Source organism: Oryzias latipes, chromosome 17 (assembly GCF_002234675.1).
Source record: "Oryzias latipes chromosome 17, ASM223467v1".
NCBI lineage: Eukaryota > Metazoa > Chordata > Actinopteri > Beloniformes > Adrianichthyidae > Oryzias > Oryzias latipes.
In genome coordinates, this window is record NC_019875.2 from 23215133 (window position 1) to 23241875 (window position 26743).

Here is a 26743-nt window from a genome sequence, read left to right on the forward strand (position 1 = left end):
ATTATTTATGTAACTGATAGTGCCCGATGAGGAGGGAATTATCAGAAATCTATGGACAACACAGGGGCCAGCACTGTCCACCGCTTCCGCCAAGTCCCTGGAAGTGCATTATCCTGCTAATACTGTGCTCACTTAAGAAATATATTTTAAATCAATTGTTAGTAAATTTATTTTGCTCAAAAGTTTTTCTCAAAAAGCAGAGTATTTGATACACTGTGTGACACGTTGTCATGGTAACAGTTAAAGAGCCTGGCTCTGCTGCGGCAAAGGAAAGTGGTATAAAAGCTGAATGTCTTAAGTTAAACTGGGCATCATTTCAGAGGGAAAGCTCACCTCTTAGCGCTTGTTTTTGTCCACATGAAGAAACAAACGTTTTTTTTCCCCCCAAAGAAACAGAGTCCAAATAGTTCAATTACTCCAGTGTGAACTTCTCGTGTCTCATCTTCTCCTTTTTATATTCTCTCTTCCTCTTCAAAATAATCAAATTCACCAAACAGGTTAAAGGAAACTTGAAATTACTCGTGTCTTCTCAATTGTGTTGCTGTTGTATTAAGTTGTGGAATAACCTATTTCGACATACGTTCCATGTTTCTGTTGTTTTGGTTGTCAACTAGCATCTAGACCCCTCCAATAATTAGAGGGCCATTAGATTGGAACTGTTTTAGGTGTGCATTATCACTGTGGATGATCACTTTTTAATCCACAACGGCAGCCAATCCGAATAAATTATTCACCAGGACCATGGTACAAGTACAAATAAAAGTACCTGAATTTAGCAATATAATGAAATGCTTGCGATAAACAACGTGTTAGGATAAACAAAATAACAGGATTTGTCATTTTATTCTGAAACTAATGGGATAACTACAGTTCACTTTTGAAGACCTGTGTGAAAAACATAAGGATTGCTTTTGTCGGGTCTATTACAATAGAAATGTCAAACAATTGCCAAATGTTCAGTTAATGTACAGCGTCTCTGTATCTTTCTTTGGGAAGTCATTGAGGTTCTTTAATGTATTGCTTTCTTTGTACACAGCAAAAAGAGGGAAAAAACTAAAGTTAGTGACAGTTTGCTAATGTAAACTAGCAATTTAGGACGTCATAAAAAGACAACTTTCACACAGCAAAACATTCAAAGATTTGTCACAATGAGCTGCACACTTTTTGACTAAAAATGAAACCTGAGACTCCATTCATTTCCTCTACGAGTGGAATTAGCTGTACTGGCATCCCTTTTACTCCAAAAACATCACCCTCTGTGATGTTCAGCAACAGACAGATGAGAGTGAGTGTGTCCTTACAGAACAGAACAGTCCAGCACAGTGGCTTCCCTTTGTGAGGATGTTAGCTGAAGCAAAGGCAGAAACAGCAGCTGGTAAGACCAACTTCCGGTCCTGCTGTGTGGCTCAGTGGCGTTTGTCCTTATCAGCTGTGTGCTCCTGGGCTTCTGATGGGGCAGCGGGCAGAGGTGGAGCCAGCCACAGACAAAGGAGGACGATGAGGTGACAGACGTGGAGCGAGGCTGAGCTGCTGTTTGTTGAGGGATAGGTGTTCCATGAGAGTTCGATGAGACCCAGGATCAGGACTCTGCACAACATCATTAAAACAGACTGTGATTTTAAGAAACGAAGGTCGTTGGACCTTTAAGTCCCACTCCGATGAAAATGGTGTTTTTGGTGTTTTTAACATGTTCTTGTGGCATTTTATTCATGATAAAGGACATGTTTTTTGAAAAATAAGCTAAAAGTTGCATTTCTGAGTATTTCTTTATTTAAATCACTGTCAATCACGAGCAGACGAAACAGTGCCATCTGGAAAAAGAGATTCTTTGTGACGCAGAAAATACAGTGGGCAAGCCACAAACTCTTAGCAAAGGGGAGGGAAGGGCGGGTTTGCTCCGCACCAATGGTCCCGCTGACAACTCAGAGGTGAATTTCTAATGAATCTTCTGCCCCTCTCCAGAAACCATGTCCTAGAAAATGACAGTTCTTTTGTTTTTTTGGCTAAATACTGCATAATCATACTTGAAAGACCACTCGGAATCAAAAGATGATCAGAGCAGGACTTCAACACAGTGAATTTAGGATGTTGTTAAGGCTCCAACATACCTGAGCAGGTGTGCAAGCTTCTCGACTCCCCCGCTCCAAAGCAGGTAAGGCAGAGTGTGGAAGTACCACACATAGAACTGGTAATGCAGCGAACGGCTGAAGCACATGCCAATGAAGTTAGAAGTGAACAGAACCAGAACTATCTGTAATTCTGTGTTAAGGTTCAACAATCCCACAGGAAATCTTAATTCCAAGCCTGAACAGGACTGAACATGCGCATTTAAAAAAGGGGAAGAAAGTACCAGTAAATGAAAATTGGAGTATACTACATAGCCCCTTTCTACTTTCCTTGAAGGCCCAAAGCATTTTATAGTCACAGTCCCATTCACCCATGCACACACACATTAACACACTGATGGAGCGAACCTATAGTCGGCAGTTATTCGTGGGCTTCAATGTCTTGCCCAAGGACCCTTCGACATATCAGCTGAACCTGAGATCTTCTACTGCTGCACCACGGACAAAGTGCATGTCAGTCACCCATTCTGCAAGTTTTTCCCAATTTGTTGAGCCTCATCGTTTCTCTAATCGAAGGGTGAGTTTGGTTTGTTTCGCACTTGTTGGCTATTTTGGCTCATTCCAAAGTAAAAAGACGGGAATTCCTGCTTAGTTTTGTTTCTGCACTTAGAAAACATTTGAATCTCTCTAACTGTTACACGACACAACTGTAAAGACCAGTGATGCACAAATGAAATAAAAGGATATGATCCGCTGAGCTTTTCTGAGCAGGGACTTTCCTTTTGCTCGGTTCCTTGAGGAGTTCAAAAACGCTTTGTCCGGGTCTGTTTGAAATGAGACAATATTTCAAAATGTGTTAAAAATGTAAATTAATGTGTAACCAATGCTGACAATAAAGCAACACATTAAAGGTTTGTAGCATTTCATTATAACACGTGCTGCTGACCTAAACATCTTCCTTTTATTATACAGACTACATTTACATTCAGACCCTGTTCTGTCTAATCGTGTTAACATATGTTGTAGCAACAAAAATATTAAAGTTTGTGTTGGAGAACAGTACAAAAAAAACTGGAAGCAAGTGTGTCATTACAAAGCAGATGGTTTTTCTGCAACAATTATACTCCCAGCACCTGTTCTTTCTAATGCTCGCTCTAATAGCAAGTAAGTTGTTTTAATGCTGAAATACATTAAAACAAATGAGCGTATTTAACATATTATCCTGATTATGGTCTTTTCTGGAAAAGTAGAACAGAAAATCATATTAAGACAAGAGATTTTTTAGGTAAAGAACAGAATGTAGGCAGAAACGTAACCATAATGTTTCCTGGGTAGAATTTATATAAACTTACTTTGCAGATTCCTAGCCCTATGAAAGCTATGGGGAAAAAACACTTATATTTTTGTTTTCAAGTAGTTGCTAAATGAATGTAATTTTGGATCCAAAGTGGATTTATGCATATTTGCATCAATGGCGTCAAGGGGTTCAGTCTAACTTTCGCAGGACCACTGTTATGCTGTCTGGGAAGATCTACTTGTTAACATTTTACTCTGGTTGATACTTGCTGTCTTCTCCCTGCACTTTGTTTTGATTGGGTCAAAAAAAGAAGTAAATATCTGGAAATTCCTACAGCTGATTCCATTGAATGAGTCTGTCCAAATCTACATTTTGGCTCATTTATAGCAACCATAAACTTTGAACAGCAGAGGTCAAACTCACCTTTTCCAACGAGTCAAAGCAAAAAGCAGCAGGGCGAGCAGGTGAGCAGCCAGCAGCGCCAAGTGGAAGTAGCGGTTCAAGAAAAGCCATTCTGGAAGGAAGCGCCAGTTGACGGTCCACTTAAACAAGAACTGCCGGCCGAGATCAAAGGCCCGGCTCACATAACCAACTGGATTCTCCAAGAGAAATGGGAGCCCCAGCAAAAGCTGTGATGAAGACAAGACAAATATGTGAATAAATACACCAGAAAAACATGGATTTGATAACTGAGACAATCAAGTTTAAAAGTCTTAAGGCACATTTTTAATTCTTCCTCTCCATTCAACCAGTTCAGTCAACAACAAAAACAAGCAAAATGTCATACCTGAATCCCTGCACACAATGACAGATTAGGGATTGTCCTCATAAGACCAAATTCCCACAGGAGAAGGAAAAGGAGCCCAGGGGCAAAAAGAAGGACGTTCATTTTCACAGACACAGCTAAACTGTCGAAAATAGATGAATATTGAGTTTTAATGTCATTTGAATGTGAAAATAAAGGACAAACAGTCATTTTGAAATAGAGAGAGATTATTCCTGAAAGGTAGACCATACACTTGCCTGTAAAGGCCACATCCCACAGTCCAGTATCCATCGATGAATAGATTGATGGATGCAAAAAGCAACATCATGGCCACTGGATCGTTAAAGAGACGAAGCACAAAGATGGAATGGATCCGATAGGATGCACAACACACGAAGAAGAATACATAGGGCGGAACCTGAAAGTGTAGTGCAATACTTCAAAATAATTATACAATTCCAAACAATGTGCTGCTATACTACGCTTTTGCAGAACGGGATACCATTTCTGCCTCAAAATACACGAACCTTCTTTGTTCGGTTGTATATTCTGAAGACAAGCAGCAGTGTGATGAGGTAAAAAACTGCAAAAATATACTGGCCCAAGCGGATGTTCGTCCCATGGTTGGTAATGTAGTACAGAGCAGTGAAGACGTAGACAAATCCGGCTGGGTACCTGCAATTTCACAACACAAATTCATCCAGTAAAGCTGGAGATGACGAGCCATCCCTGTACCCGTTAAACTCACACTAAAGGGCCGGTGTCTCCTTTCAGCTGGGTGTAATCATAGGTTCCATTGATGACTCCCTCCACTTCGTCCATATAAGCTTTCCAGTCGATTTCAGTGTCTGCAATGATCAAAGAATGACGATGACAAAACCTCAAAGCATCTATTTCAAATAAGTGTGGATCGTTGCCTGAACATGTTGGGCACATTTTTCAACCATCGTCCCTCGGCTGCTTATCTCACAAATGCATTTTTCTTACAAATGTGACATCATTTACAAGAAAATAAAACAAAACAAACGTCTTTGTTTTTTTTATGTCATTTTAAGATTTGTGATAAGAAGGTTCTCGCTGAAAGTTTGCAATCATCGGTTTTGAGATGTTCATCTATTACTATTAAAAGAAAAAACAACAAGCAAAAACGAATTTTTTACTGGAACAATTCCCACACACGAAGAACTGCAAACAATCGATAAGGATTTTTTTGGGGTTTTTACTAATAAACAAATTGTGTTTTTATTTTATTTCTAATATTGCTTTTTTAAGACTGAGTGTTTAAAAGTGTCACTTTCACGAGTAGAACGAGCCGTTTGTTTTCTTTAACAGGTGTTGCAGCATGTCAATGCGTTGCTAAAGCTAGTTTGTTAGCATTCTGATACATTCAGAAGAATGGCAAACACAGCAGCATGCTAGCTAGCCGCGTGGTTACTCACATGCTACTCTCTGTATCACCCAAAAATTGATTCCGATTTCAAGAAACCACAATACTGAAACGACTAAAAATGTGTATTCCGTTTTGAACAAGACCAAATGCTTGTCTTTCCAAACTGCGTGGATTTTCCCCCACAGTGGAGACGGGGAAACTGCAGGTTTTCTCCGCACACCTCCTGCCATGTTGGCTAAAGAGAACCGAGCGACGTATTGCGAGAGGAGCCAGTTTCCGGTCATGTGTTCTGGGGATCCTTGTCACGTGACGAGGGCAACAGTGTCCACTATGGTTCACATCGATGTGTGAACTTCTTTCTCAACAACTACCAGTAAGGGAAAATGTAACTGTTTATCATTTACCATAATACATAATGCTATAAGCTAGCTGTGGTCGCCCATAAATGAGATTTTTAAGCTTTAATTCCTAAAACATTTAAAGGTCACTGCTAGCTTTCTTAGCATGATGGTTAGCCAAGGGGTTAGCTTTGTTGTGAAAAATCTCATGTTGGACTCGTTTACAACACAGCAACGAGTGCTGAGGTTACTGAGCATAATGTCAAGATGGTATTTGAGTTGTCTGTTACAAATTGCTCTCGCATTTAAACAATTCTGTATTTCTATACCGCTAACCTTTTGTTTGGTTTTCTATATCGTTTCATATTTAAAATAAATACGCAGAGTAGCCAAAATTGGTTCTCAAAGAAATAACATTTGCAACCAAAATAAATATTCGAAAAGTTAGAGAGATGAACTGGTAAAATAACTACTCAGATAATGATAATCACCCATTTAAATGTAACATGATCTGATTTATTGTCTTAACTTCTGGAATGAAAGAGACATTATTTCAAATATATCCAAGTTAAATGATTAACACTTTCAATTTGTAAAAGCTGTCAAATAATTTAGATATTTTCATTTGGACATGGTTACGTGTGACTTTCTAACTAACACTGCTATTAAGGTGTTAGCATCAAACTTTCTACTTTTTTGCTTTGACTTTACAACCATTTGATTTAAAACAAAAATTTTGCAGGAATAAATCTAAACCCCTCTATTCGTTTAAAACTAGCAGATGTGGCAACATACATTTCAAATGTATATAAGTATGAGATATATCACTAATCAAAGCACATATTGATCAACTCTGTTGAGAAGTGTGTCCATTTTTTTGATTGTATTTTTACTTAATTTTAGAGTGGTAACTTTATCATTGAAATTATTGCTGATTATTGCTGATGTATATTTATTGACCATTTTAATCAATCAATTAATAGTACAGTTTAATTTTGGTTTAATTGCTTGAAAGATACTCCGTCAACAGCATTGTTTCTGTGATTAAAACATTAAAACAAATGCATAATAAACACATTTTTTATCATTTTTTTAACAGAGAAACCACCCTAAACTCCACATTAAATATCTATGTGGGCCATTAGAGTCATTCATACTGTTATTTTCTGAAAATGTGCATGTGTCTTTGTGTTAATCTGCTTCTGAGGCTGCAGGGGGACTTTGAGGGAATGGATGGATTTTCGGTGACATTTACAGAGGCAGTGTGTCTCGGAACCAGCCTCACTTTGTCCGGAATTTTCTACTACCTGCATAAGAAGAAGAAGAATGTTGTGGATAAGCTTGAGGTTAGTATTGGAAATGAGCTGTTCTAGCCCAATCACCACTGTACAGTAAAGGATTGTGCAAAAACATTCTTTGGTTTGGTTTTAACTTTTATTAAAAGAGCTTACCAGGTATGGGTGGGTTTAAAAAGTTGGTTAATATTATCGATCTTCACATAGAATAACAGAACTCATGAAAAATGTACGTACTTTTCAAAGCAATTTCTTGTAATTATTCATCAAAGAACCAGCTTTTTTGTCGTTTTTTTGTGTCAAATTTTTTAAGTACACTAAACTTTCACCTCTATAAAGTTTAGGTGATGGGTTTTCAAATTAAATTGGTTTTAGAGTGGATAATTGACAGAGAAACCCATGTTTGATTATATTTAGTTTACTTGGAGATCATGAACTTGTGAAGCAAAGTGGATTTAGACTTTGGAAGTACTACGCAGCTTAGGGATAGCAGTTCGGTCTAATTACCATAACATCCTAAATTGTTCAAACAACAAATGAAAACACACAATAAAACAATATATTTTGTTTTATGGTCATATTTTTGTTGAGCTTTATTCTTACTCTATTGTAGAAATCCATGTAGCCTTGATTCTTAGCACACGCTGCAGCAGCATGTATGAATTGTTTTTGTTTTGATCTTTGTTTTCAGAACGCTCCACACTTCACAATAGATGGAAAACTGAGAAACCTGTTAAAAGCCACTCCTGGAGAGGCTCTACAATATGCTGTCATTGAAGGTAAATTCCTTCTGTTAGTGCAGACATCACACTTCTGTTTTGAAATCTTTGGTCTACATTTGCTTGGGTCTTTGTTTCTTTGTTTAAGGTTCGGTGAAACCTGCAGGCGAGCCTTTGAGGAGTAACTCCCACCAAGACATTGTGGGAGTGTTGCAGAAATTCACTTTGAAAGAACACAGACTAGTTTGGAGCGGCATTTCACGCTCGTGGTAAGTGTTTGTATTCCGATGACCCTCCTTTTTTAAGATGCCACATACGTGTTATGGAACAGGGACAGTTGTCCTTGGCTGTGTTAATCACCTCTGGTTTTCATGTTAGCTGACATGGACAACATATTTTAAAGACATTTTAGTTAAAACAAAATTACTCAGATTTGAATGGATTTTATTTCTAAATTTACTACATTTAAAAACCTAAAGATCTTATTTTTTTTTCTATATTATAATGTAAAATTCTTTTTTGTTAATATGAACTTTATTTTGACAAAAATTGACAAGGAAATAAAAGCATTTGATAGTGACTGATTCTTTAAGTTGTCCCACGTAAGAACCCACTCCGATTATCTTTTGATTAAAAGTGTTGCTAGTAGTCTTTAAATTATGATTATGGCGTTTAGCCAAAATCCAAAAACCTGTCACTTTTTTGGCATGCGAGCTACTTTTGAGACGACAAGCCCCAAAAGACTGTATAAATACGACTGAGCAAACAGCGGCCCCTGATTCGTGGGCGGGGTTTAAAAAGCGCGTACCTCGCTCTGGGCAACACTGCTGCCTGAGTGGGCTCGGATCCCTCGAACGGGAACCGCAGACCCGGCAGCAGGCTGTTGCAGGACGGCTGGGACAGATGGTGCGTCTCAGACTCGCTTAAGATCGAGGACCCACGCGGCCTCAACAAACACTCCTGAGGGCCGGAGTGGTCCTCCAACAGGAAAAGAAAGAAAAGCAGAGCACGAAGCTTGTTGCCCACCCAGCGTGTTTTCTACGTCACAAATAAGCTCTTTTTCAACCAGCATTTTTTTGTCTGTTCCTGGTTCACAACAGTTTGAATAAAGAAATTCTAAGAAATGCTTTTTAAAGCTTAATTTTCTTTATACATGTCCTCCATCATCCAAAAAAGGCTACAAGAACATGCTAAAACCACCAAACACACCATTTTTAGCGAAGTGGGTCTATAAATAAAAATTCGTTATGGAACACTTTAACAGAATGTAAAAAAAAAAAAGAACCCAGGAAGTCACATTGTATGATTTTTTTAAAAAGAATTTATTAGTAAAATTGTGCAGAAAATCATGATTTATTATCTCAGATGACTATGTTGTCCTTTTCTTCTGCAGGATGGACACTGAACGGATCTTGCACAAAAGAGTGAATGTGACGCCATTTTCTCTAGTTGGTCTGGATGAGACGGCGGTGAGAGTGCTGAGTCCCCTGCATGCATCGGGGGAAAACACCGAAATCATAAATGAGAAATTCCACCAGCCCAGTTACAGTTTTGGGCAGCTTGTAGGACAGTACCTGAGCGGAGAGAAGCCTAAAGGACACCTGGAGATTGAGGAAATGCTCAAAGTCAGTTAATCTTAAAATAGAGAAATCATGTTTGATGCTTATAAAAACACATTTGGCAAATATTTGATTGTTTTCCAGGTGGGTACAACGCTTACAGGGATCGGAGAGTTGATACTGGACACGGAGGGTAATCTGTGTCTTCGACCCCCCTCTGACAACTCGGAGTACTTCTTGAGCTTGGCAGACTTTGAAACGGTTTGCAAAGAGAATTGTCTTGTAGCTTTTTGGTGGAAGGTGCTGGCAGCCACCTCTGCTTTGGCCGGGGCGGCCGTCCTCTTCTGGGTCGCTCTACGCTACTACAAACACCTAAAACGCCGCTGGGAGATGGAGCAGGAAAGCCAAGAGTTTGCCAGGCTTCTGGCCGAGGCAGCCAGGCTCAGAGCTAATGACGGCGGCGTCCCCCCAAATGAGGCCAATAATCATTCGTTTCCACCCAACGAATGTGTGATTTGCCTCACTCAACCACGAGACTGTATCCTGCTGGAGTGTGGACACGTGTGCTGCTGCTTTGTCTGCTTCCAGTCCATGCACCAACAGAAATGTCCCATCTGCAGGCAGGATATTGTCAGAGTGCTGCCTTTCTACCAGCCCTGATTAATCCGTCTGCGACTGTCTGACAATGCACTTTTATTTCGAAAAATCTATGACAATTAATGATTTGTTAGAATTTGTAAATGAGAGGACAATTAAATTATTTTTTAAAGTGTTACCATTAAGCAATACATATTTCTATTTAATGTGCCTTTGTCTGTACCTAATGGGCTGCCTGATGTCTCACATTGGAAATACTGTGGAGTATTGATCCGATCAGGAGGCTGGAAGTTTCAGAAAAAACAGCCTCACTGTTCACTGTAATGTGCTCAGCTATTAAATGGAAGAGTGTTTAAAAAAAAGCTGCAACTAATTCTGTGACTTTTATAGTTAACTGGATGGGAAAACGTGTATTTAAACACATTTGTTAACAGTTACAAACGAGGCAAAAATATAATTGTTTGGGATTTTATCCTAATTTGGTTTTATAATAATTTAGCAAAACTGCTTAAACTCATTAGTCAAGCTGTATTTTCACATTTTGAAGCATTTTTTTTCATAAACAGTATTTGCATCCTAGGAAGAAAACCTTTGACAATAGGGAAAGTGAAAGAAAAAAACAGTATCATGGATCTTATTTTAGGCTGAATCTCTGAAGGTAAGGACAATTGACAGAAGTGATTAAACCCTGAGTTTTTCAAAGCAAATGTTGCATAATTCTGTGAATACCGTGTACTAAGCTAAATCAAAGGTGGAGAGTTGTTGATGAATGAGCTCTATATCAAGCTGATCCAGAAAGGTGAGAGTGAATGGATGTGATATGTGGCCCTGCGACAGACTGGCGATCTGTCCAGGGCGCCGCCTGCCTTCGCCCACAAGTGGCCGGGATAGGCTCTGGCAGCCCCGTGACCCCAAAAGGGACAAAATGGAAGAAGATAAATGAATGAACTTATCAGAAACTTTAGCATTATAACGCTAACTCGGCGGCCTTGTGGTAGAAAGAGAGATGGAAGGTTGTGAGTTCAAATCCACAGTCCAGTCATACCAAAGACTCTAAAAATGGGACCAAATGCTTCCCTGCTTGACACCAGTTCTTAACCCTTGTGCTGTCCTAGGCACTTTAACATTGGGAGTTGGGTCATCTAGACCCACTAGACAGTGCTCTGAACCTTTTTTCTTCAATGATTTGTGAACCTCACTGGTGTCCATGGATTAAATGAAATCTTTCCACCTTTATCCACCTTTGTTATGGTAGGAAGAACACGTCAATGCAAGGGTTGGGTCATCTAAGGTAGCACAAGGGTTAAAAAATGTCTTATCTTGACTTTGTGTCAACTAAAATGACTTTAAATCAACACCCATGATTTAATTCCATCATTAAAATTAGATTTAATTATGTGAATAATTAATGGGACATTTCCTGCTATCAAAAATGTTGAATTCATATAGCAAATTATCAGCTATACTTTTGTACGGTTTTCTGTCCTAAAACAGGTTTCTAATTTCTACATCAAACAAAGAAACTGTTAGAAAAAACAGCTTGGCTTGGTGCAAAATCTAATTCTTTCTCCAAGTACTCTGCTTCAGTCAGCTGCCCTTTCTCCACAGACGTTCAGCTGTGAATTAATCAAAATCTCTTAGGGACGATAAAAAATAATTCTGTTAGTGTTTATTTTGATAAGCTGTTTATTTCTTTAAAAAAAAAGTCAAATGTTTCCAAATACAGTATCCAGCAATTTAAAGTGTAACTGCTGTTTTCACCACTAGATGTCCTTTTTCTCACTTTTAGTGAATGACGTTTCTCCTGCACGGACCTGTCTGTGGTACTGACACTGTTTTCCACATCACATGGAATTATCATCCACTAAGAGGTTCTGTTTAATCCACTTTGATCGCCATCAAAGCATTAAAATGTGATTCTCTTGAATGGCTTTGTCTATTGGATTTGGATGATATGCTGGTTTTGTTTAGGAGCTTATTATGGACACAACTTGTAATCCCCCTGCTTCCAGTTTATTCCGAACTTTAATTAATCAAATATTAACTTTTTCTGACACACTCAGTAGAAGCATGTCTGGAATTAGACTGGGAGATTGTGAGATTTATGTCTCAAAGTAAAGTCTCTGAAAATGGAGCCTAACTTTTTCTTGCTTTAGAATCAACATAAAATAGTAAACCTCATTACCTTTTTACTTCTCTGCATGATTTATCAAATTTGTAAACAGCAGTGATACAAAGGAAGACAAAAATGTCATAAGTAACCCTTGTGCTATCCTAGGCACTTTAACATTGGCAGTTGGGTCATCTAGACCCACTAGACAGTGCTCTGAACCTTTTTTCTTCAATGATTTGTGAACCCCACTGGTGTCCATGGATTACATGAAATCTTTCCACCTTTATCCACCTTTGTCATGGTAGGGAGAACATGTCAATGTAAGGGTGGGGTCATCTAAGATAGTACAAGGGATAAAATAGTTTATGGTTTGGAAAACCACTAAAAGAGAGATTAAGACTTTTTTATTTGGGATATTTTTATTTAGTCAGGGAGTACTGTCAAGTTGTGCAACATCACATCTTAAAATTCAATATGTTGCTTTAATCTCCCATGTTGAGCTCTAACAGGGTTGAAAAATATCAAAACCTCTTTACTTGACCATTTATGAATAGGACTTTGGAGTTGTTTCTCATGAAACCTGTATTTTGAATTAGTTGCGACATGTCTTCCAGGCCCACATTACACCTCTCTCATGGAAAATGTTCCAGTGTTTGACATATTTCTTTAAGTCTTGTTCTGCCATTGTTCCTACAACCCATCTCCTATTTCTTGGATGTTTCTGTATTTTTCTGTTTCTCTTGATTTTTTTTTATGCAGATGTTCACGGATTTTCTAGAATACACCGATTTATATTCTTATGATCCAACCAGATCAATCTGTCTGAGGCAAGTTGTTAAACGTATCAACCAATCCCATTATAAATTCATTTTAAAATGAAATAAATAGATTAAATTAATGTTAGAAAATACCGTACCATTTGGTTCAAGACACGGTAGGTTTATTTTACTATAACATAAAAACAACCAAGTGCATCACAGTGGAAAACACACATGTAATGGCAGCAAAAACTGATCAAACCATCATTACAGACAATGTGTGGAAACACTTTGAATTTTGCAAAGACGTGTGACCATACAGTGTGCTAGAATGTTCTAATGATGTTCTGTTTGTGTTATTTTGATGTGGAAAAACAACAGTGGGCTGAAAATTTAGGAAATTAAACTGTGATTGGATTTGCCATTCATTCTTGTCTACTTGTTTGTTTGTACACATATTTTATTTACACTTGATTATCTTGCAATAAATACAGGGAATCTGGAAAACTTAACCTGCACTGTTCAGTACCAGATATTTATATCTCTGAGTCACACTGGTTAAAGTTTTGGCTAAAAATGTCCTGGATCCATTTTAGGTCAGTGAATCAGATTTTTCTAAATGAACCAATATCGACTATGAATTGAATCAGTAACCACTAATTAGGAAATTAATTGAATTGCTATTAGAATGAACCTTTTTCTCAAACTCACCCACTTTTCCTTAGATTTTATTGTTTTTCTTAGTTGTTTCTTTGCTGTTTTGAAGGCTGGTAAATAAACTCAGTAAATACAAAAGTCCCTCTGTCTGCTTGATCTGCTGCATTTTGCTCAGGACAAGGCAAATCTAAATATCACTTTTTTATGTCTACAGTCCTGCCGGGGTCCACATTGTTTCAGAACACAGCAAACTGTCTGCTGCAGTGATGTGTCGTAAAAGTCACTGGTCTGGCATGCAAACCCCAATTAAACTGAGGCCACTAATGCTTCCTGACAGAGACCCTTATAGGTCTGCACCCAGCCCAATGTCCCCCCACTGTGCTTCTCCTCTGGTTCTGACAGGCCTCTGTGCGATTTCCTACTTATGAATGACCACACACTGCTGGGGCCAAGGTCGTTGTCCCTCTCCAAAAATCCTCTCAAGACCAGTCTCTTGAGAAAACACCTCCTTTCACACACCCTACCATGTATAAACTGCCCTCACTTTGAACCCCTGTGACCAGCAAAGTTCCTTTATTCTATAAAACTAGATTTTTATTTTTTGAATATAAGTGATTAAAGATCACATTTAAAGTGTGAATGTGAAAATATGAATGAAGAAGTTCTGTTAAAGCTTGCTATTATCTTACAAATTGCTGGATTGACTACCAAACAATAAGGATTTTTAAAAGGACTATAATCCATTATTTTTAATTATTCAACTGTTTGACTATATATAGGCTACCCCCCTCCCCCGAAAAAAAAAAAAAACACGTCGCCATAAACTCAAAAGAAAGTCACAAATTTTCCAAAAGATTTATTTGAATGTAATTTGTATAAAAGCCATAATTTTGTTTGCTACTGCAGAAAAAACATTAAAAGTAAAAACAGGAAGACAGAATTAAAGCAAAGCTTTTCAAAATAAAATAACATAATGTGTTTTGACTACTCTAAAAAAAGATTGATAATATTTATTTTATCTATAACACAGTTTGAACTAAAAATGTCTATTTTTCCATAGGGTTTTGGCTTTCATGTGCTTTTTGTCTCTTCTGTAAGGGAGCAGCTTGTTGATGTGAGGAGAAACACTGCAGTCACACTACTGTCAAAAAGTAGGTCACTCATCCCACGTTTTATTGCATGCCCGTAGCAGATGGGTGACAGTGGTAATTGGCATCAGGGAGCAGAGCACACTGTGATGGCCACCTCTCCTGAGATAATGCATCTCAGTTGGAGTGTCTGGAAACGTGGCCAGGGAAGTTAGAAAATGAAAGGTTTTCCAGTTTTTCCGAAAGCCTCGATCCTGGACCATCATGTGTGGAACAAAAGGATAGGAAGTGTGGACGAGTGCAAGATTACCATTAAAAAAAAAACTCACAGTTGTTGTGAAAAGATGGAGGTATGCCATGTTTATTCCGATTTATTGTTCCAATCGCATCACTGGCCTCCATCTGCTATTCTTGAGCTGATGAACAAATCAGAGAGCTTATGAACTGTAGAAGAATGGCGCCACAAAGGCAGACTGTTAAAGGTCATTTTGGCATCAATTCTTTTGCCTTTCTGGTCCTTGGATTTTCTGATGACATTTTCTCAATAGATAATGTACAGTAAGTAAATATCATTTTTGGATAAGTTGAAAAAACTTCTAGCAAGAAATTACTGTGTCTTTTAGCCAGTTTTAGTGTTTTTTTTCCAGTGATGGAGGACATATATAAAGAAAATTAATCCTAAAACTGCTTTTCTAAGTATTTCTTTGTTAAAATTGTTGTGCATCAGTAGCAGAAACAATGTGTCATTGCAAAAGCTTAAAGCAGCACATGGGTGTTACAGTTGGCGGGCAGAGTCTCCCTGCTCTGCTCCATTCCAATGCAGACAATTATCCATGCACGTCTTCAGTTTGTTGCATAATCATAATTAAAAGAACATTGGGAACGCTTCTAAAAGAGCTCAAAAGATGATTGGAGTGGGACTGTAATACCTCATGGATGGGACTGAGAGCATGGTGTCTTTTGTATTACTCAAACTATTGAGGGTCGGGACACAATGATATGGTAACCAATGACAAAAAACAAAATTTTCATTGCATTTGGCACAGGGGAACAGATGTTGATGATTAAAGTTCATCATCGGCTACGTTTTTTTTTTTTTTTAAAGTTTCTTTTCTTATAGTTCCATCAGTTCTCACACACTTGTGGGTTTGAAATTTGTTCTGTGCATCTGACCCAATCCCCGGAGGAGCGGTAAGCTGCACTCACAGCCAAGCACAGAAAATGTTTGGTGGTTCTAACCCCCAATCCAAACCCTCAGTACTGAGTATCAAGCAGGGAAGCTTAGGGTCGCACTTAGAATCTGTAGTATGAATATGAATAGAATATATGGCACATCTGACATGTTTACACACAAATTTTGTACGCAATTTTGCACACTAATTTCAGACATTCTTCATTACAGTTTATATTTTTTCACATGTATATACTGATCTGTTTGATTGATATAGTATTTCATTGTTCCTTGCTATTCTTGCACTGTCATGGTGATGCCTCAATCTCATTGTACAACGGACAATGAAAATAAAGCAAATCTAATCTAATCTAATCTAATCTAATCTAATCTAATCTAATCTAATCTAATGACAACTGTGCAGTAATGAGTTGTCCTCACCTCACACGCTAAAAGCTTGATGTTACGCTCTTTGGTGCCTTGGTCCACAAACTATGTAGAGAAAAAACAGCAATTAAAAAATGTGGTAACATTTTGTACAATCAAATACATTATAAATTGTGAATCAGACAGTTTTTCCTTATCAGATTACATTAAAAGCAATCTGGTTATGATTAAAGTATTCCAAATGGATGCTGAGTAATCTAATTACAGCATGTGCAATTGATTTTAATTTTGTATTTTAAATATATTTGGAGTAAACAAATTACATTCTCTGTAACCAGATTACTAATGACTGATTTCACTTTGACTAATCAGATTACTTTAAAAGCAATGTGATTACGATCATAGTGCTCTGATTGGAGTTGAGTATTCTGATTACAGTATGTGCAACTGATTTTAGTTTTATACCGCAAATGCAGTTAGAGTAATTGACTTATATTCTTTGTAATCAGAGTACTAATGACGACTTCACTTCGAATAATCAGATGACTTTAAAAGCAATCTGATTACAATTAAAGTATTCAGATTGGATGTCGGTTAATCTGTTTAAAATATGTGCAATTTCTTACAGTTGGAGTTATTACAATTGGAGTAAACACATTAATTTCCTTGTACTCAGATCACAATATTCCGCTTTGAGTAATTGGCCAACCTCAGAGGTAATCTGATTGTAAGTGGGTCAATCTGATGAAAATTTTCATTTAAAGAATTTTGGTTATATTTTGAGTAATCTGATTAGGAATTCAACAATCTGACTCCATTTTAGAAAGATTATTTTAAATAATCTGTTTGCACTTTCTACATTACATTTTAGTAATCTGATTACAATTCAAGAAACGTGAATATAGCTGCTTGTTTTGTAACAGTCAGTTTGGGGGATTTTAAATGCTGTTTGACAAAAACAAAAACAGATAAAAGCGACTGGAGATCATGTTTCAGACAAAAAACAAACACTGGAACATATATTATAAGACAAAATAAACCATAGCTGCAAAAACTAAGCAGCTCTTGACCAGGGAACAAACAAAAAAATTATCAATTAAAAAAAAAATCAGAGTACAGCGCAGTCTGAAAAATGAGCTGCAGTTAGGATTTTTCCTCTCCCGCCTGTAGGTGTCTCTCCTGCTCCTCTCTCAGTCGGAGTCTCTTCACTCCCTCTCTGCCCCCCAAACCCGGATGGATGACTTCACCGTTCCGCCTGGGTTTCCTTTATGATCCCGGGATCTCCCACTTCCCTCGCCAGACATCAGCCAGCAGCACAGGCGAGCGCAGCTCTCCGCATCTCCAGCGTCCACATCCGCGCACTCTGCATCGCACAGAGACCTGCCTGCGCACAGCTCGGACTTTACGCATTGTTCTGTCCAACTCCAGAGAGGAGCCCCACGCAGGAGAAGCCTCCAAAACGCAGAAAAACGGATCTTTTCAGTACGATTGCCTTTCTTTCCTCTGTTGCCACAATGTCTGAGGTGCTGCCATACAACGAGAGCAAAATGAACGGCTACGGCGCGGACAGCGAGGTCAGCCAGATGTCCTTTAGCTGCGGACTGCAGGACACAAGCGCCTTTTTCGCCTCGTCGCAGGCTAAAAGACCCCCGAAGCTCGGGCAGATTGGCAGAGCCAAGAGAGGTAAAGATTCTCCCTGAACTAAGCATTCTCCAACAACACACTGACATTTCAGTAGTGCCGATAGAAATGTTATTTTTTTGTTGAGATAAAGCTTAATAAAACGTGTAAAAGTGCGCAGTATAAACACATATAGAATATTCTTTACATTCTGTTCAAATTACATTCTTCAAAATGTAAGCCAATCTGCACATACATCTGCCTTTAAAGGTCAAAATTACACTTTTAATTGTTTACAAATATGCACAAGAGATTATCTTCAGGAGAGGGCACACCCTACAGACAAAAGGGTAACACGGAAGGGCTGAATAATTGGTCAAAATCCTGCTGGATTGAATCCTTTTTCAGCTCTGCATAGACATTTGCTCTAATGGGATTTTAAATGTATTTGTTTACTCATCTGCAGTGGCCTCATATGCCCTGCATTCACTTTGTTTATCCATGGTTCATTTTACACCCACCTAGAGGCTACCATAATGATTATAACACTAAAAACAAGTGTCTCCATTGGAGCTCGGTGTCAATAAACATTCGTCTTTTTCTTGTCTGCAGTGGTCATCGAGGACGACCGAATAGATGAGGTCCTGAAAGGGATGACGGACAAGTCTTCACCTGGCGTTTAAGCATCAGCGATGCCTTGCAGACTTTTTTAATTTTTGACCACCGATTTGAAGCACTAGTCGGCTGTGCATGTTCGAGGATTGCGGGAGAAAGCGGCAGCTCAAAGTGAAGATGGGGTGATGAAAGAAACTGAGATGAGGCAAGCTGGAGAGAGGAGGAGGAGGAGGAGGAGGTGGAGGAGAGGTGTGGGGAGAGAATGATGTGACTCGGGGAAAAGACCAAGATTTTTTTCGTGGGATTGCTGGCAATTCTCCAAACGAATCCCAACTTTAACCACTGCGGTGCGGCAAGATGTTGAGATGGTTCGGTATCTCAATCTCTGCTGACTGAAATGAAGGATAAACACGTCATTACTTCATGACCATCTTCTTTTCGTTTGTTTCTTTCCAGAAGCGCTGTAAACAACAAAACACTGCGACAATAGAGGGCAAAGCTTAATCCCAGCCCTGTTTCAGTAAGTTGTACAGTAGGTAGGCTAAGCTCTCAGATGCCCTCCCCCTTCAACACCCTTTAGGCTTTGCTTTGCTGATTCAGTCAGCGATAGTCTGCTCAAGGGAGCTGTCTTTCAGCACTGATCCAATGCATTCCTGTTGCTGCTATTGCTTTTTTTTTCTAAAAACAGACCAACCAAACTCTGCAGTCTATGAAACAGACTCACAGTATGTGTAAAAACGATATACCCGAGGATGGTGCAATGTTATAGATTCTGTAGTTGAGACCCTGTTTATTTAGCATTGGGCCGCACATTTCTCTGAGATAGGCCACATTCTTCTTCTTCCATTGCCCATCAGCAGTTGATGGTGCATGCAGGCACCCTCATGTAGCTGACCTAAACCTGCACATATCTTTTCTTTTTGTGCCCCCCTCCCCTCTTTAGTCTTTGGTACTGCATTTCCACATAGATATCCTAAAAGCCAGGGGGGGAGTGCGGAGATTTCTAGTAAATATTTTTGAACAATGGTTTACGAAGTGGACAAGAAAACTTCTACGATTGGTTCACTTTATTTTAAGGGTTCTTTGTGTTCCGTGCTCCATGAATTCAGAGTTTTCTCCCATCTCTCTGCATGAACCGTCACGACTGGTGCCAACGCAGGTGCCGCCACTCTAACCCTGGCACGCTTCTTTTTAACGAGAATCATATTTGTATTTTTATATCTAAATATTTGCTATTTAAATTATATGCTTGTCTATCGTCTTACAGTTCATCAACAGAAATATTTGTACTTCAGAGAGGATATACAGTATAGACTGGGCTTTACACAAGAGGTTCTCAGATTTATGTTGGACTGGTCTCACTCTATATCAAAAGGTCAGACATTTTTTAAAGACTTACTGAATGTGTCTGGGGTTTTTGCACACATCAATGTTAAACTATTATTACGAAATCGTATACTGTGACTTGAGCTTTGTTGATGAATTTGTTAGAAAATGGCAGTTTTAGAGTACATTGCACTGTTTACGAGTATCCTCAAATGACACCTTGTTATTTGACAGATTTTTGGACATTAAAGTTTTTATTTTATTTTATTTATTTTGTACCATTACTTTAAATAAAACTGGATATGGTTTGTTGTGCATGAAACCTTAATATTTTCAATAACGAAACATTGTTTAATGAAGCAAAAAAGCAACAAAAATGTCATGACATTCTAAGAATGAGTCATTGTATATTATGATGCCATTTTCACTGTATTTGGTGAATGAATAAATGGTGACAGAAAATGTTAATGCGATTCTCTGACGTGGCTTTTGTCCCAAAAACCTTCAGTGAACAAAAGAAGGCATAATGAGGCAGCACTGCAGAGACCGGGACATATTCGACGAACACAGCCCAAGAAGACCAAACTGAAAAGGCTCCTCACATTAGCCATCTTCAAAGCAAACAGGAGTGAGTGCAAGCTAGTTTGAGGCATCTGCAGCATTTGGAACCTCAGAGTAAATACTGATCCTTAATTCAGAAGAGAAGGAGAAAGCAGCGATCCAGCTGTTGAGCTGCTGAACAGTTTCGTGCTGACCCGCACTGCAGAGTCCATTAAGCCTCAGAGGCATGGGGAGCCAAGACCAGCCATATGATCATCCATTAAAGTCTTGCTCTTATGAAGTAGCTCCCACACAGGAGCATGCATTATCACTTAAGTTGGCTTCTTGCTTCTGATGTGCAAGAAAACCACATATGCAAAAGCCAAAAATGTTAGGCTTATGGTATATTACAGCAGGAAGTGCCTGACCAGGGGGTCCTAGTGAATGCATCCATCTGATACAGGAGTTTGCTCAAGCTGCATTTGACGAAGTTTTTTCTTTATGGTGGATTGAAAGACTGTGACCCTGAGGGATGGAGCTGTGGTTCAGAGGCACTATTCTTTCCCGTCAGGGGATCTGTGATCCCGCCTGAAAGTGTCAGCTGGGAGTAAAGACAGCAGAATACTGTATGACAATGTTTGCCAGCAGTGCTGGGCAGGAAATTGGGCCATATGCTATCACTTTTCCTCCACCTTGTGGCACACAAATCTGAGCGGTCCTGATAACGAGTCAGAAAAAATGAATTCCCTTTAATCACAGTGGAGTGTTCCTGGAAGCCGGGCTGGATAAATGACAGTTTATTAGTTCAAAACATCTCCAGCGCCGGGACTTTCTATAAAAAGCTGCTTGTTCTGACAGGAGCACCAAGCCTTTTACCATTCCAAACTGCCATTCGCTGAAATAAAAGGACATCAACAAAGCATCATGGGTATAAGCGTCTACGTCCTCATGAGCAACAACATTGACTGTCCTGATAACATCAGCAGTGAGTCAACAAATAGAGCTATCGATCCCGTTGTTGTGGATTCTGAGGGTGCTTGTTTGAAACAATGAATAATTAGTCTTATCGCGGTAATGGGCAGCCATGAAAGGCCGGAACTGCTCTGGCATATATGAACAAATATTAGCCCATCGTGGCTGTTTCTGTTTACTGTGCACATTTGTATCTATGCTGCGAAGAAGACTATGCACTTCAACTGGCGATCCAACAATCCCTCAGTTTTCAAATATTTCAAGCTTGAAAAAAATAAAAAATGAAGCCAACACAAGAAATGAAATTTCTCTTCATCATTCAGTGATCATAACCAGATTCTCAGAGGAGAACAAGGCTCACAATGCACTTCTACAGCAAACAAATAATCTGTGCCACAGAACTGGATTGCCTGCTGGAATCCTCTAGAGCAGATTGTGTTTCACTGGATGAGACATTGCTGTAATACAGTCAACAGCGGCAGTGTTCTGTCCTCTGCAAGTAGAGCATGACAGCGAAGCTTGAAAAAATTGGATTTGAGATGATCGGACTTCCATGCAGATCATAAAAGAAAATGAACAAACCGAGCAGCATTCAGGTTTGGTCATTAGGGCGGATTTATTGCTTCTATCAAGACCATTGCACAACTTTTCAATAAATGTCGGCTTTTGAATATGAGTCTTTTTTTTTGTCATGAGTTCAGAAGCCTCCTAATCCTACTGCTGCTCCTCCAGTAGATGGTTTTGGGGTTCATGCCATGCTGGTGCTAAAGCCACCCTGCCTTTTCACTGCAAAATTGCTGCACAACTAGACTGGATGGAGACAAGAATCCCAAACATGAAGGTGCCTAAGAGTGTAAGGCAAAGCCTATCTTGCAGCACAGCACTGTGTACCAACCTCTGCTCCACCCTCAGTAGGCAGATATTAATATTCGGCCTCTTCTTACATAAGCCGGCAGTTCAATATATAGCATTATGCCATGATGCTGCCCCGAGTGACACGAGCAGTTCTGCACTTCAGTTCTTTCCCTGCCAAAACTGCATCTGATATTACAAGAAACAAACAGCTTCTGTCCTCCCAGCTGATCTACATCAGAGTTGAAATCGTTTTTTTATTACTTTATTGCAAATGTTCTTTCTAACTGATGTATTATAGGACTTTTCAGGAACTTTTGGAAACCCAGAGAAAGTTATCCACGAGAAAAGATTCGAGTTCTTGCAGTACATAAGGACAAACAAAACAAAAAAAAAATCATAATAAATGCAGGTTCCATTAATTTTAAACACAACTTACTTAGTGATTTATTTGTGCACTGAGGAAACATCAAGGCAAACTGACCAAAACTGGATGTGTCAGGTACTGAGGCCAGGACGGTTTTTTGTTAGGCTGGTGTTACAACTACCGGAGTTTGTTATGCTTTTATTTTGTTGTTTCCGGTTCTCGTGCCTTTTTACCCTCCGCTGTCTTTACGTTCTCCCATCTCCCGTATTGGTTTCACCTGCCTTCCCTGATGTCACCTGTTGTTAATCACTGTTTGTGTATATAACCAGTGTCTCCCCCGATCGTTTTGTTTGTCTTACTCTCGAGTATTACGAGTTCCAGTACTACGAGTTCCTTTACATCCTCTAATAAATCAGTCTTTCAACTTAACCTGCTGCTGTCCTGCGTTTGTATCCATGCGCTCATCCTTGACAGGACGTGGGAATGTATTAAAACATTAGAGTGCTTAATGCCATCCATCCATCTTCCAAAGCCGCTTAAACCCTTTAGGGGTCATGGGGTTGCTGGAGCCTATCCTAGCTACTGTTGGGTGAAGGCAGGGCACACGCCGGACAGCTTTCCAGTCTGTCACAGGGCCACACAGTTACAAACACACACAACAGTCACACTTTAAAGTCACTAATTAATATAAAGCATTTTGGAGAACATGCAAACTTCACACGGAAGGGTCCCACCTGGGATTCGAGCCAGGGCCTTCTCATTGTGAGGCAAAGGCGCTAACCACTACTGTGCAGCCCATTATATAATGATTGTGCAGTGCTTAATGGATTTAATTAACATATTTGAATTTATTTCATTAATAAATTTAACAAAAGATGCTTTCTTTTTTGTTTTGCTGGTTTTACTTTTGCTGGGCCTTCTTGCCAGATCATCATTGTAAACAAAAATTGGTTCTCAACTGAGCGTTCAGGTAAAATAGGGGTTAAAAAAATCATTGAAAGATGTGGTGATGTGTTTTTGAAGATGACATGAACATTTATATTTTCTGGTGCATGCGGTTCTGAAAGGGAAGCGACCATCTGTCAACTGGAAGGTCAAGAGTTTGATCCCTGCTCCTCCCAGTGAGTCAAAGTGTCAACGGGTAAAACGCTGCGACAGAGAAAAGGCAGTAATGGAACACACTGGACTAAAAAAAGCCTGTGAGAAAGCGTTTGGATTCATCCCAGGACATGATACTCAATGATTCATACTCAATCAGATTATAACAAATTAAAAATAAACAGAGAGAAAACAAAGCAGCAGAACATGAACAAGAGGAGATAACCAGATTTCCAAAATCAGATCAATAACAATGTCCTACCCATGTCACATGTTGTTCTAATAGGCATTTATCCCAAAAGTAAACGAGTGCAGCTTTTTGTACACAAAGATTTAAATGTCTCAAAAAGGCAAGGCCAATAAATAATAATCTGCCTTAATCTGCTTTTACAAGTGTATAAATGTACACAAAAAACACTAACCGACATTATGGCATTGTGGGACTTATAAAGGTCTTATTATTACAAAAGGAGCTATGCACAGAAAAAATATAGCTGATCTTTAAATGTGTATAATTCATCGCAAAACAACCATAAAAGCATTTTGAGTCAGATGATGCTTCCAGATGACCGAGTGCAGGTGCTGAGAACACTGATGGACGAAGTCAAAGAGCAGCAGAGACTTGTTGAGTTTCTAGTGGATTAGTGGCGGTTGCCTTTGCGCAACAGAGCATGAAGGACAATTAGCAAAAGGGGGAGAAAAAAAACCTGGCTCTGCTTTCTTTCACATTCATAAGCTTGCAGCCGGAGAGACCTGGATAACAGAAGTAATCAGGCAGAGCAAAAAAAAAAAGTTCAGAAGACAGGATTTATGTTTAAATGATGGTGAAAACCTCTCCCTCCATGGGGCCTGTACTTTGCACTGTGGTTATATAACCCAAGTCCAGTCAAGTTAAATCTCTGTTTGGAGCTTGTGCCATCACACATCAGTCAGCCTGAGGCAGTTGGAAACTAAATGTACAAAACCTTTAGATTGCTAAATTTAGACAAAAAATACAAAATGTGAACAAACGAGGAACAAAAGATAGTAACATTGAATATAGAAAGAATCCACACACAAAAAAAACCTTTGGCCTCCAACCAACCGCAGAGTAATGAAAGCATCCAATGTTATAACTCTGAGTACAGCAGAGCAGCTGCAGTCTTACTCATCAATATCAGACCCATGACCATTTAAAAGTTACGTAAGCTTCCTCCTGCTAACCAGGGTCCTACAGGTCAAATAGAGCCAGACTGCTGCTGAACCTTCCAGCTCAGGTAGTCAGAGCATTACGCCCATTTGTCACCATGGAGACCAGATAGTGGCCATAGATAAGTATGCAAGAGGATTAGCTCATGTGTGTGTAGTGTGTTTATACAAACTGTCAAAGGAAAAGTCATTTACATTAAAGACAGAGAGTGTGTTAACGTTACATCCGCTTAGTTCAAAAAAAAAAAAAACCTGCAAACATTTAAGAATTTATAAGAAACCTTTTTTTCCCCAATTTAATAAAATATACATTTTCTATAAATGTCAAAAGAGATATTTTGGAATTTTATCATGCTTTATTATTTATTGGTCCTGGGACTGAAAGCAGTTAAATGGGCTACATCAAAGCTTTAAAATATTTTTCTTTTCGGTTTGACTTAAAATGATGATTTACGAGCACAGACGTGCAGAACATTAACAGAATCTGAGTTAGTGGGTAAAGTACACTTCCTGGAAGAAGTCAGTCTTTTTTCCAAGCAGGAAGATCTGGCTCAGAGGAGGGCTGTCAGGGAGGAGGAGTAAACCATAACAGCTTATTTACCTACTCTGGACTTTTATTTTATTTTATGTTGGTTTTCCCACTTCTGTTCCACATTCGTGCGGTATTCTAAGGTGGCATCAGAGAGAACACGAGTTTTGGGAATCAGAGCTGAAACAGCAAATAATACAACAGGGCAGCTCCCAGTCAAATATTCTTACAATGTATGAGCTGTAAGACTCAACAAAAGGAAAAAATACTCCCTAAAAGAAGAAAAAGTTGTATTTCAACAAAAACATCAGATCCCATTTTGATAATGATGCTTCTATAAGTAGGTCAATTGCTTTGTAGAAATGTGTCAATGTGACTTGAAGAAAAATATAAAATAGAGAAATTTTATCAACCAAAACTTTAAAATCTAATACTTATTTCTTCTTGGATGTGAAAGACTATACCACAATTCTCAAAAAATAATAAAAGTATGTCTAACATTCTTAATGCTTAATATTACTGTATGTAATATTAACTGAACGTTCAGCAACTTGTCAATATAAAAGTCAAGTCTGAGATGTCTTATGTTCAAAATCAGCATTTTAGGGTCCTGAAGTTCACCATGTTCTGTCTAAACAAACAGTGGGGGAGCAAAAACATGTTTTTCAGTGTCTACACAGTCCCAAAAGTACACAAAATGAAGATAACAAAGCACAAACAGTGATGACCAAGAGGTAAAAATACAGTTGAACAAGAAAACAGTTATTAAGTCCTTAAGGTGAGGTCTAATCTCAAGTTTCAGGAGTGCTTATTGTTGTAATCTCAAGTTTCATGGCATAATGCTATCCAACGAGAAGCTGGGCGTGTGTAGCAAAAGCACAGCAGTACAGCACAGACACTGCAATAAACTGTTTCGATAAGTCCTGAAGTTAAAGATAACCAGCTCTCATGTTACACCAGCTGAAAGACGCAGTAAAAAGCAGGAGCCGTCTGAAAAATCACACACCTTTTTTTTTTTTACCAGTCTTAAAAATAGGCTGTAATTAGATCTCAGTGGAGGGAAATTAAAAATAAATGATTTCTTCTTTATTAATGCGGTCCCCCTGCAGTCAGAAGTCTAGCTGCATGTCTGCATGTGTGGCTGCCTCTTCCTTCTTTGGTCTATACCTAAGTAGCAGAAAGACCCAAGACTCATAATGGACTAATAACACGTATGTTAATGTATATCTGCATGCATGTTGCCTGATGCAGGAGACAGATCTAACCTAAATCCACATCTGACAGAAATAAAAGCAGACAGGAGACAGATGCAGATGATATGGATGTTGGCGCCAAATGACATACTTACAGATTTAAACACAAAGCTGGTGTGGCTGCGTTTTTCTGAGTCTAGACATGTCAGGTTGTCTCGCAAATCACTCCAAACCATCGAAAC

The 26743-nt window shown here is 38.9% G+C and overlaps 3 protein-coding genes across 5 annotated transcripts; 2 read left to right on the top strand and 1 right to left on the bottom strand.

Moving 5' to 3' along the window:
- Nucleotides 1-809: 809 nt before the first annotated feature.
- On the bottom strand, nucleotides 810-5774 carry alg3 (ALG3, alpha-1,3- mannosyltransferase). The gene is made up of 9 exons (XM_004079202.4): nucleotides 5569-5774; nucleotides 4878-4977; nucleotides 4657-4804; nucleotides 4387-4547; nucleotides 4151-4271; nucleotides 3787-3992; nucleotides 2814-2890; nucleotides 2109-2253; nucleotides 810-1587 (listed from the first exon to the last, which is right to left on the bottom strand). Exons 1-9 carry the CDS (start codon nucleotides 5747-5749, stop codon nucleotides 1407-1409), a joined length of 1320 nt encoding a protein of 439 aa, XP_004079250.1. The 5' UTR covers nucleotides 5750-5774; the 3' UTR covers nucleotides 810-1406.
- Nucleotides 5775-5795: 21 nt separating this feature from the next.
- Nucleotides 5796-10389, top strand: LOC101167651 (mitochondrial ubiquitin ligase activator of nfkb 1-A). 3 transcript variants are annotated; one of them, XM_004079203.3, is made up of 6 exons: nucleotides 5796-5892; nucleotides 7065-7203; nucleotides 7844-7931; nucleotides 8020-8140; nucleotides 9265-9496; nucleotides 9575-10389. In XM_004079203.3, exons 2-6 carry the CDS (start codon nucleotides 7087-7089, stop codon nucleotides 10088-10090), a joined length of 1074 nt encoding a protein of 357 aa, XP_004079251.1. In that variant the 5' UTR covers nucleotides 5796-5892; nucleotides 7065-7086; the 3' UTR covers nucleotides 10091-10389. The 3 variants fall into 3 exon arrangements, with proteins under 3 accessions (XP_004079251.1, XP_011485074.1, XP_020566701.1); XM_011486772.2 differs by having other exon boundaries at nucleotides 5815-5892; nucleotides 7053-7203; XM_020711042.2 differs by lacking the exon at nucleotides 5796-5892 and having other exon boundaries at nucleotides 5908-7203.
- Nucleotides 10390-17471: 7082 nt separating this feature from the next.
- camk2n2 (calcium/calmodulin dependent protein kinase II inhibitor 2) lies at nucleotides 17472-20230 on the top strand. The gene is made up of 2 exons (XM_004079204.4): nucleotides 17472-17884; nucleotides 18434-20230. The coding sequence occupies exons 1-2, from the start codon at nucleotides 17716-17718 to the stop codon at nucleotides 18502-18504; spliced, it is 240 nt and encodes a 79-aa protein (XP_004079252.3). The 5' UTR covers nucleotides 17472-17715; the 3' UTR covers nucleotides 18505-20230.
- The last annotated feature ends 6513 nt before the right edge of the window (nucleotides 20231-26743 follow it).

Excerpts from the sequence above, each read along its gene's own strand:
- alg3 (XM_004079202.4), bottom strand. The coding sequence starts at position 5,749 with ATGGCAGGAGGTGTGCGGAGAAAACCTGCAGTTTCCCCGTCTCCACTG. Across the intron at positions 3,993-4,150 it reads CATTGTGTGCAGGGATTCAG|CTTTTGCTGGGGCTCCCATT; the intron begins GTATGACATTTT and ends TCTTCATCACAG. Across the intron at positions 2,891-3,786 it reads GCTTTGACTCGTTGGAAAAG|ACCCGGACAAAGCGTTTTTG; the intron begins GTGAGTTTGACC and ends CATTTCAAACAG.
- LOC101167651 (XM_020711042.2), top strand. The coding sequence starts at position 7,030 with ATGTGCATGTGTCTTTGTGTTAATCTGCTTCTGAGGCTGCAGGGGGAC. Across the intron at positions 7,932-8,019 it reads ACAATATGCTGTCATTGAAG|GTTCGGTGAAACCTGCAGGC; the intron begins GTAAATTCCTTC and ends TCTTTGTTTAAG. Across the intron at positions 9,497-9,574 it reads AGATTGAGGAAATGCTCAAA|GTGGGTACAACGCTTACAGG; the intron begins GTCAGTTAATCT and ends ATTGTTTTCCAG.
- camk2n2 (XM_004079204.4), top strand. The coding sequence starts at position 17,716 with ATGTCTGAGGTGCTGCCATACAACGAGAGCAAAATGAACGGCTACGGC. Across the intron at positions 17,885-18,433 it reads GATTGGCAGAGCCAAGAGAG|TGGTCATCGAGGACGACCGA; the intron begins GTAAAGATTCTC and ends TCTTGTCTGCAG.